At 35.9% G+C, this 10704-nt stretch overlaps 1 protein-coding gene across 1 annotated transcript; it reads left to right on the forward strand.

The window, feature by feature from the left end:
• Nucleotides 1–275: 275 nt before the first annotated feature.
• On the forward strand, nt 276–1244 carry LOC109698529 (olfactory receptor 5K1). Its single transcript, XM_020182815.1, has one exon. It carries the CDS (start codon nt 276–278, stop codon nt 1242–1244), a length of 969 nt encoding a protein of 322 aa, XP_020038404.1.
• The last annotated feature ends 9460 nt before the right edge of the window (nt 1245–10704 follow it).

A 10704-nucleotide genomic window follows, 5' to 3' on the forward strand; every position in this document is an offset into this window, starting at 1 on the left:
TAGCCTAGGGATGGAGCTCAGTGGCAGAGCACCTGCCAAGAATGAACAAGGCCCTGGGTTCAATCTCCAGCATGCTAAAATATATATATATACATAAAATCCTTGGAAGACTGATTTTCCATCTAGGTTTTGAAATACACCAAAGTCAAGATGACATGTGGAAACATTGCAGAAAGTACTGCTCTTCCTTTGAGACAAAAAGCTCAAAAATATTTGGGACATGTAATATATTACCAACACCATATTTCTCAAAATATTTTTCAGAGAATACAAGAATGGTTGACAAAAATCATACCATAAAAAACGAGTTCATCCTCACAGGATTCTCAGATCACCCAGACATGAAGACCCTTCTGTTCACAGTGTTCTTTGTCATTTATCTGATCACCATGGTAGGGAATATTGGTCTGGTGATACTGATTTCAAAGGAACGGTCTCTTCACATGCCAATGTATATCTTTCTAGGTAACCTGGCTTTTGTGGATTCTTGCTGTGCTTGTGCTATTACTCCTAAAATGTTAGGAAACTTCTTTTCTGAGGACAAAAGGATTTCCCTCTATGAATGTATGGCACAATTTTATTTTCTCTGCACTGTTGAAACAGCAGACTGCTTTCTTCTTGCAGCAATGGCCTATGACCGCTATGTTGCCATATGCAGCCCACTGCAGTACCACATCAGGATGTCCAAGAAACTCTGCATTCAGATGACCACAGGAGCCTACATAGCTGGAAATCTGCATTCTATGATTCATGTTGGACTTCTACTTAGGTTAACATTCTGTGGGTCTAATCACATCAACCACTTTTATTGTGATATTCTCCCCTTATACAGACTCTCCTGTGTTGACCCTTATGTTAATGAACTGGTGCTATTTGTCTTTTCAGGCTCAATTCAAGTCTTCACAATAGGTAGTGTCTTAATATCTTATGTGTACATTCTTTTTACTATTTTCAAAATGAAGTCCAAAGAGGGAAGGCTCAAAGCCCTTTCCACCTGTGCATCTCACTTTTTATCAGTTTCATTATTCTATGGATCTCTTTTCTTCATGTACATCAGACCCAATTTACTAGAAGAAGGAGATAAAGAGACACCAGCTGCTATTTTGTTTACTATAGCAGTTCCCCTTCTAAATCCTTTCATTTATAGCCTAAGAAATAAGGAAGTAAAAAGTGTCTTACAAAAAATTCTGATGAAAAAAATAACCTCAAGAAAGTTTCAACAAGTGACATCTACTGTGGCTTAGTGATTTAGATGAGAACAATTTCCACATGAAATTGAAGAGAGAAAGTGCAGGAATCATATGTAAAATCTTAATATGTCATAACAGATTCAAATTAAGCAGTAGTATGTGAGGGTGAAACTATATTGAAAAGACTAAACTGTGCTAAATCTTAGCAGAAAATAACAAAAATTAAATATATAACTTGGATGTTTTTCAAGTAACAACCTGTATGTTACCAAGCTCATGGTCTTTGTCAGTGTCAGGGATGATCAATACCCAGAAGACAACAACAAAACCTGCAGTTAGAAGTATAAAGTACTATTGCATAAACATTTGTAATCAGCTCGTAGTAACTTACAGCATGACCATTCATTGAACCAAAAGGGTTTAAGACCTGTGAAACTTCATCCAACAGGATCACTTACAACCAAAAGCACCAAAATTGTGGCAAGTGGGTTTTTTAAATTATTTTATCTATTTTTATGAGCAACTTTAATAGTACAACGGGGTTTCATTGTGTTAATTCAATAAATGCATGCAATGTACTTAGAACAAGTCCACCCCATCTATTATAGTCCTCTGCTCCTTCTCTCCTCCCCACCTTTTCAAATACTATTTGATGAATTTCATTATGCTATCTTCATGTATATGTAATGTACTTTGATCCAATTCATACCCAGTGCCCTCTCCGTTCCCTTCCTGCTTCTATTGACCACCCAGACAATCCCCTTTTTACATTCATGTCTTATTATTATTTTCATCATCTCCATCTCCAATCATCATTTTAAGTCTAGATAACTCACAGAAGAAAAGCATTTGACATTTGGCTTTTTGAGCTTGGCTTATGATCATTTCCAGTTCTAACCATTTTCCTGCAACTAACATAATTTAATTGTTCATTATTGCTGAAAAATGTGTCATTGTGTTTATATGCAACATTTTCTTTATTCATTCATCAGTTTTTGGCCATGTAAATGATTCCACGCTTGGCTATTTAGGGTAGTGTTGAAATAAACTTGGAAGTGCAGATAGATGTCTCTTTTGTATGCTGATTTACAATCCTTTGGATATATGCTAATAAAATGGCAAGGTCATTTGGCAGGTCTATTTTTAGTTTTCTGAAGAACCTCCATACTGATTTCCATAGTGGTTGTACTAGTTTACCTTCCCACCAGTAACATGGAGAGCGTCCTTCCCTCTCCACCCCCACAACCTTGCCAATCTTTATTGCTGCTTGTTTTTGTGATTATAGCCATTCTGACTATGGTAAGATTGAATATCAGTGTCATTTTGACTTGCATTTCCTTTATGGTTAAAGATATTGCATACTTGTTTATGTATTTATTAGTGGCAAGCACATTCTGAGGAATGAGTTTCATAGCATTAGGGTAACAACATGATAGTGAAGACAGAGGTAGTGAGGAAATGAAGGTATCAAAACATGAATATTAATCTCCAAGCTGAAGTTGATATGGAGTTAAATGATTAAACAAGAATATTCAGACTGGGAGATCTAAGATGGTGACTACAGTACATAAGCAGATAGCCTGAGCTTCAAATCCAAAACCTTGCTGAGATGCTGGTGCCATCCTTGGCAGAAGTAAAGCACCAATCGGAATCTAATCTTTGACATCCTGAACCCCTAGCCCGTGGAAGGCATCCCCACAACACATTACTCTGAGAAAACCTGAGGGCTGCCACCACCACAGCAGCTGTCACTGCTGGCTCCAAACCTGTCTGCAAGACATTCTACAGATCAAATAGGTGAGCGTCACATGTCACACAGAATTCCCCCAGGAAACACCGGGATAAACCAGCACAGCCCCTGGGCAGACTGACCCCCCACCAAAAAAAAAAAAAAAACACTGAACAATAAGCAGCAAACTGTAATTTAGTACAACAGGAGAGGGGACAGGAAAGCTGAAAGTGCACCAGAGAAGGGGAGAAGGGCAAGGAACAAATCTCAGCACAAACTATCAGTAAACAAACACTGGAAAGGCAGGAAGACTGAGACCAGGCAGGTGATAAGCCACTCCCCAAAGCAGGGCAGGTAGCAGATCACAGAGCTCATCTCCTGAGCCAGTGAGCAGCACCCAAAGTCAAACTGCCAGAACAATTAGGCAAGAAGAAGAAATAAAAGTAATACAAATAGGTAAAGAAACTGTCAAAATATCTCTATATGTAGATGACATGATGTTATATCTTAAAGACCCAAAAAACTCTACCCAAACAGATGTTGGTGAGGATGTGGGGAAAAAGGAACCCTCGTACACTGCTGGTGGGAATGTAAGCTAGTGCAACCTCTCTGGAAAACAATATGGAGGTTCTTAAAAAATTAAACATGGATCTGCCATATGATCCAGCAACCCCAATCCTAGGGATATACCCAAAGGAATAGCTTACTCCAGAGGGACCTGCACACCCATGTTTATTGCAGCACTATTTACAATAGCCAAGCTATGGAAACAGCCAAGATGCCCCACTACTGATGAATGGATTAAGAAAATGTGGTATTTATACACAATAGAAGGCTCAGAAGGTCAAAAATCATATCTTCTTCCTCATATATGGACTTTAGACCTAAAAAAAATGCAGTAATATTATTGGACTTGGGTCACACGCTAAGGGAGAACACATACATGAAGAATAGACAAAAGTAGGAAACTCAAAACTTAAAGTGTTTGATGTGTCCACTGTAGAGGAATATAGTAACCTTAAAACAGAGGTCACTATGGGAAGGTGACCCAGAAGTAGTGAAGAGGTCTGGTAGAGATGAATCAATTTGGGTTGTAATACACATGTGCATGGAAGCAATGCTAGGAATCTCTCTGCATAGTTATCCTTATCTCAACTAGCAAAACGCTATGCCTTTCTTGTTATTGCTTATGTTGTCTCTTCACCAAAATTGTAGAAAAGGGCAGAACAGGTTCTTCCTGGAAACAAGGGGGTAGGAGCAGGGGCAGAAAAGGGGGTGGAGAGCAGGGGAGGAGAAATGTTCCAAACGATGGTGCACATATGAATAAATTTTTTAAAAAGAATATTTGGACTGGAGGCATGGCTCAAGCAGTACAGCACCAGTCTGTTAAGTGTGAAGCTCTTAGTTCGAACCCCAATACCACCAAAACAACAAAAAAGAATATTCATCTTTAGGATAAGTTGTTATCTTTAAAGAGTTTTAGCTGTCCTCACGTATATTTACATAGGTTCAACCACAGATTTCTGAGATCCAATATCCTCTGAGATACTGGATCCTTGCTGGTGCTCTGATTATCTTTTCACACTGCCATATCTTCAAGTATCTACATTCATGCCTAGTCCCCAGGCTACACAAAGTTTCAACTATATTGACTGCTTCTCATGTCCATAAAGTCTGCTGAACCTGTCTCTCTTGTTTTGTGTCCTCTAATTTCTAAGTAAATTCTTTGCAGCACCTCCTTTCTGGGTCCAGGGAAAGTTAAAGGTTGTCGAGTTTAGACTTTCAATGTCACACAATGACAGTACAATGCAGGACTTTGCTTTTGTGTATCCCCCCGCAAAAGTCACAGAACTCAGTCTCAGCCAACTGCAGCTCTTCCTTCTGCCGTTCCATTTTCTCTAACTCACTGAATCTTATTTCCAGCGTAAAACCTATGCTGACACTGTTGTACTGCTATGGTCTCCATTATAAATTAGCAACAAACCTGAGCTTCTCACACTGTTGTCTGATAGAAGAATGGTTATTGGACAAAATGGAATTACAAACAGGCTTCCCATGAAAATTACTGGTTATAAGGAGGAAAAAAACTCATGAAATAAATTCTTTTAAAATATCACCAATATTTTATAGTGAGTAGCAACAGAGATTTAGTCAGAACATTTTTAAAAAGCTACTAAAATATATGGAAATAATTTTATCTCATATTTAACCAAACAGTTTTCATCACAAATGTGAAATAATTTTAGGAAAGTAGAACAAGTGTCAGACATTTTCTTGGGTACTATTTTTTTAACTTTTAACTTTTGATTTCAAAATAAGATAGAAATAGTAATTATTATTATTGCTATAAAGTGGATTTATATTAACTAGCCAAAGTCTCCTCAGGTTTTCCCAAGGAATCCAGTTAATCCTTTTCTGTAAAAATTCTTCTTTACTGAGCATTTTTATATTTTCTTCTCTGTTTTTATTCATATTTTGCTATAGTTCTACCAGGCCGTATTTTCCACTGTGACTGTATGTTTTGTTCAAGAAGTTCTAAAACACCACTGTCACTAGCTTCATCATATCTGCTTACTGTTTGCGAAGACCATTTCACACTGAATTCCAGAATGTTCACTATGTAAGGAGCTCAGTGGGTGACATTTCCACGGAACATCCCTCTAGTGCAGAGCAGGGGACATCTAATTTTATACATGGTTAGCTTATTTAGGAGAATTCCCATGTTACAATTCTCATGTCCTTAGACAACATTGCCACTTCAGAGACAGGCATGTCAAATGTGATAACAAGAATCACTTTGTTGGCTCATTAGTTAATATCACACAGCTTCATTATACATACAAAGATTAGCACTTGAACTTTTTGTAGCTCTTTTAATGCTATGAACACTTTCTTTTACATTTTATTTATTTGTGTGTGACTGTAATTTTAATATGCTATTTCCTCTTATCTGGATGAGTTGTCAACCTGCAGTTTGGTAGACTGGATAATGTTTATTCTACACACTCACCTCTAGATGCACCATTTTTACTTCCCTTCCACAGATCATTCTTCTTAGAATGACATTCCTGAACCCAGGCAAAGAGTCTCTGAAAAGACTCATTCCATCCCTCATTGTGACAGAATCTGTTGTGTCTTTCAAAATTTAAAATTGGCTGGGTGCCAAGGGCTCATGCCTGTAATCCTGGCTACTCAGGAAGCAGAGGTCAGGAGGATCATGGTTCAAAGCCACTCCAGGCAAATAGAAACCCCATCTCCAGAAACACCCATAACAAAAAAGAGGCTGGTGGAGTGTCTCAAGGCATAAGCCCTGAGAGGGAAAAAATTTAAAACTGATACCATGAATTATATTTATCAATTTGAAATGTAATTAATCAATTTGTTTAAACAAACTTTTAATTAAATAATGGTGCAATTTATCATTTATTTTTATGGACTTTAAAAATTTTTATTAGCTTACTTCAATTGTATAAAGTGGTTTTAAAATGACATGCATGTAACATACTTCTCAAAGCTAGAAAAGCTCCACATGTCTAATTGGAAGAAAAAGAAAAAAATAAAATCTTTGAAAAAAAAAAATAAATCAGGTAAGAAAATAAAACTTCAAAGAAGTTATAATCCATATCAAAAAAATTTTTAATCTAGCATTAAAATACATAAACAGAGTCTATATAAATGTCACATTTAGAATGCATAAGATCTTGACATTTTAAATTACTATTTTACATTTTTTTTTTTTTGGCAGTTCTGAGGTTTGAACTCAGGGCTTCATGCTGGCTAGGCAGGTGCTATACTGCTTGAGTAACAACTCCAGCCCTTTTCGTTCTGGTTATTTTTGAGATAGTATCTTGCTTTTTGCCCACATTGGCCTGGACCATAGTCCTCCTATTTTAGGCTTTCCACCAGCTGGGACAACAGGTGCACACTATCAGGTCCAGGATTTTCTGTTGAGACAAGGTCTTGTAAACATTTTTGCCCCAGCTGGCCTGGCACCTTGATCCTTTTGATCTCAGTCTCCCATGTAGCAAGGATTTCAGGTGTAAGCCACTGGCTCCCAATGCAAAAAAAAAAATAATTATTATTATTAAAATCAATTTAAGAGTGAGACGATAAAGCTGCAGGTTAGAGAAAGATGGTAGATTAGGGTTTTTCAGCATTTGTCCCCTAGCAGAAATATTAATTGGAACAACTATCCAGGTCTGAAAACACCTTTGCGAGAACTAGAAAAAAAGCATTTGAGTGATTACAAAACCTCCACATAGCACAGATATCTACAATGAAGGACATAGACAAGGTAATTTTATATTACTCCTGTTATACCTCTCCCTTGTCTGGGTACCACAACTATGGTAGAAATATACTTCTGCATGATGAAAGAAGAATGAAGTGAGCATCAACTTTACCATGTACTTCAGTGGCCAGGCAAGTCCTTAGGACTTCATATTTTAGGTCTTCATCGATTGAAAGAGTCCCCAAGCCAACACCACTTACATTTTCTGTCCAGGCCAAGGCCTCAGGCCCACTCCAGCACCAGGTCAGCTCCTGAATATTGCAATCCATTCTGACTCCCATGGTCCCCAGCTTCAAGCCTGATCCTGCATCCCCAGTCCTGCAGTTAGCCTTTGTGCTGTGGTGGAGCCACAGCCTTAGTCTTCATCCAAATTAGTATACATGGACTCAGCCTTCAGACTAACCCAGCAACTCTTGGCTCCAGATCCACCTCATTATGAGGGAAGCCTTTGCAGTTGTCCCACGTTTTAAGCTGTCCCCAGTGGCAGGCTGGCCAGCACAGTCACAGACTCTAGGCCAGTCCCTTCAGGTCCAATTTCAATGCTCAACCAAGATCCAGACAAATACCTTCAGTCCCAGGGACCAAACCCTGGGTTCAGAACTACCATTTGTAAATAACTAGCCTAACAGCCTAAGATTCTAGCAAAATATATGTACTTGGAGGTGATTATGTTATGGGGAGTAAGCTCAGTGCGGAAAAAAAAATACCAGAAGATTTCACTTATAAAATTGTCAAACTAGTAGCGTAAAATGACTAGTTTTAATCAGAAATTGAAAGGGAGAAGAAGCAGGGGAGATGTTGGTCAAAATCAGGTGGACAAGAGTAATTGTGCAATATGGTGAATATGTTTTGTAAGGATATATTATATATTTGGAAATTGCTGAGAGTAAAGTTCGAATGTTCTCACCACAAAAAAGTGATTTCATAATTTATACATATATCTGAATACTATGGTATATACCATAAATATATGAAATTTTATTTGTGAATTAACAGACAAAACTATAGTAAAGCCTGAGTTTCTGAAATAAACATTTATATCATGACCTTCCAAAAAAGGAGGAAAGGTGATCACTTCCAACCTTCATTTTCTTCCCTCTGAGGCAACCAATCCCACCTTAGTTTTCACTTCTTTCACTTCTTCCATGAAGCCTTTTCTAACCACTACAGGGCAAAAACATTTTCCCCACTTAGAATTTTATGTGTAGATTGGTGATAATGATAAATGGGCTAAAACCAAATAAATGCAAACCAATGCATACCCCTTCAATTTTTTAAGAAACGTGTATTTGCCTTACTCTCTCTGCCTCAAGGGATACACTTAATGATTCCAATTTAGTATTCCTGCCACATTCAGAAGATTGGGTCTCCCCTGTTGCACTCTGGTGTCAGTGCCAAATAAATCACCTTACACTAATCTGAATATTTAAACCATATGCTACCAATGACATGAATGTTATCTTTGACATCTTCGTAAAAATGTTCTCCTAAATAATCCAGAGGATTGTGTTTACTGCTGGATCCATTTTAAAAGCCAATATTCCTCAGGTAACTAACCAGCTTCTATAAAACTCGTCATCAAAGAAATACAGGTGAGAAAGAAGTTAAACTCTTTTTTGCTACAAATACTAACTTTTAAAACATGTATTTCTCTACATTCTTTAGAAGTTTTTTCCTTACAATTCTAAATTTTCAATTTTTTAATATTGTTGAAGTCTTCTCTTTACCTTAAGGTAAGCACAAGACAAATGATTACCATTCATTTATATCATTTCTGAATTTGAGAGGACCCTGATTTTATAAAGTAATGGGTGAATGGATAGAATATATCAGTGTGGTTTTTGAAATTCTTTGAATTAAATCCTCTATAATGAATGTTTAATTCCCCATGAATTAAGGTAATTAGCTAGGATAATTTCAAGACAGTCTTTTAGCCCTATAATGTAATTTTAGGGAGATTTCTATTATCTCTTTTGTTTCTTAGAAAAATAAAATGTCAGTGTAAAACTTGTAACTATTTTATCAATTTTAGGAAAACTAAAATAAATTTTATTTTACCAATTAGGAAAACTACAAAAATGTTATTAGGTTATGTGACTTTAAGCTGACAAGAGTAAAGCATTTAATGAAAAACAGATTTTAAATATGTTCTTTTAACATTGTTCCTAAAGGTATAAGTCTGAAATAATCTGAGATTTAAAAGTCTGCAATCTTTTCAGAAAACAAAAGAAAAGAGGTCCATCTGTAATTTGCCCACTTTTCCTATGTTCCTAAAATTTGGGAGATAGTTGTGGTTAATGATTATCCAGAAAACTGTTAATCTAGGAATGTCTAGGAGGGCCAACTGACTATCTGAAAAAAAAGTAATAGCTCAGAGCAGATGTTTAAAAAATGTAAGGTCAATCAATAAATAATTCTCAAAGTAACTAAAATAAATGAACATAGATTAATATAAAATGTTCCCTAATATGTTAGGAATTCTTATCTATAAAGATGTATCTAATAGGTTGATTAACTTTAAGCTATATTCTTAAATTTTAATAAATATGAGCATGACAGAATCTTGGACCCACGGGAACATTTGATGGTCAAGAAGTTGACACTTTGGATATTGTTTCCATAGAGGCAAGTGACCTTAAGAATGCATTACTACAAGATGTAAGCCCACTCTTGAATGGTTTGAACTGTAGGCAAATTGGATCAGAAAATTACTACTTCTAAGTGTTGATGCCATTATTACAGACATAGAGCAGGCTCCTCTTCAACACATTCGTTGTGACTTTATCCATTATAGATCTGTGAAATGCAGAAAACAGTTGGATAATGGAGTTATCAACTTATGAAACATAGTAGACCTAAGATTCTGTCATCTTATTTACTTAACAAAAAATTCTTGTTTTCTTGTTATAAACATAACAGCTATTGGAGAGAATTGAAATAGAGCAAAATAAAAGAAAGAGAAAGAACATATTTCATTATTCAGAGAAAACTAGTATTAACATTTTAATGTGTCTCCACACTTCTTTTTTATCTTTATGTATAAATACTTATTAGGATTGATCTAAGTACAAGACTTTCTATAATATTATATTTCTATAATAAATATTAAGTAGTATATGTTTTGTTCTTATTTTATCATTTCTTGAAATATACTAAGTAAACACAATTTTGATATTATATAATACACCCTAATATGGATGATTGACATTTACTTCATACTTATCAAAAATGGTTACCATATAAGTGTCTTGAATTTTTCACAAAGTGATATTATAATGAACACAATTACATGTAAATCTTTTTCTGATTTATAATTTATTTCATTCTGATAAATTCCTCTTTATTGGTCAATAGGTGTGAACATTTGGGAGTTTCCTTAATCTATTTCCAAGTTATTTTGTAATGATTTCACCAATTTATACATTTACAGGAATGCAGATAGGCCCCATTTCCCAGTGTTCTAGCAGCTATGTATTATTATTTCTTTTGAAAGA

The sequence above is a fragment of the Castor canadensis genome, chromosome 5, assembly GCF_047511655.1.
Source record: "Castor canadensis chromosome 5, mCasCan1.hap1v2, whole genome shotgun sequence".
In the NCBI taxonomy this organism is placed as follows: domain Eukaryota; kingdom Metazoa; phylum Chordata; class Mammalia; order Rodentia; family Castoridae; genus Castor; species Castor canadensis.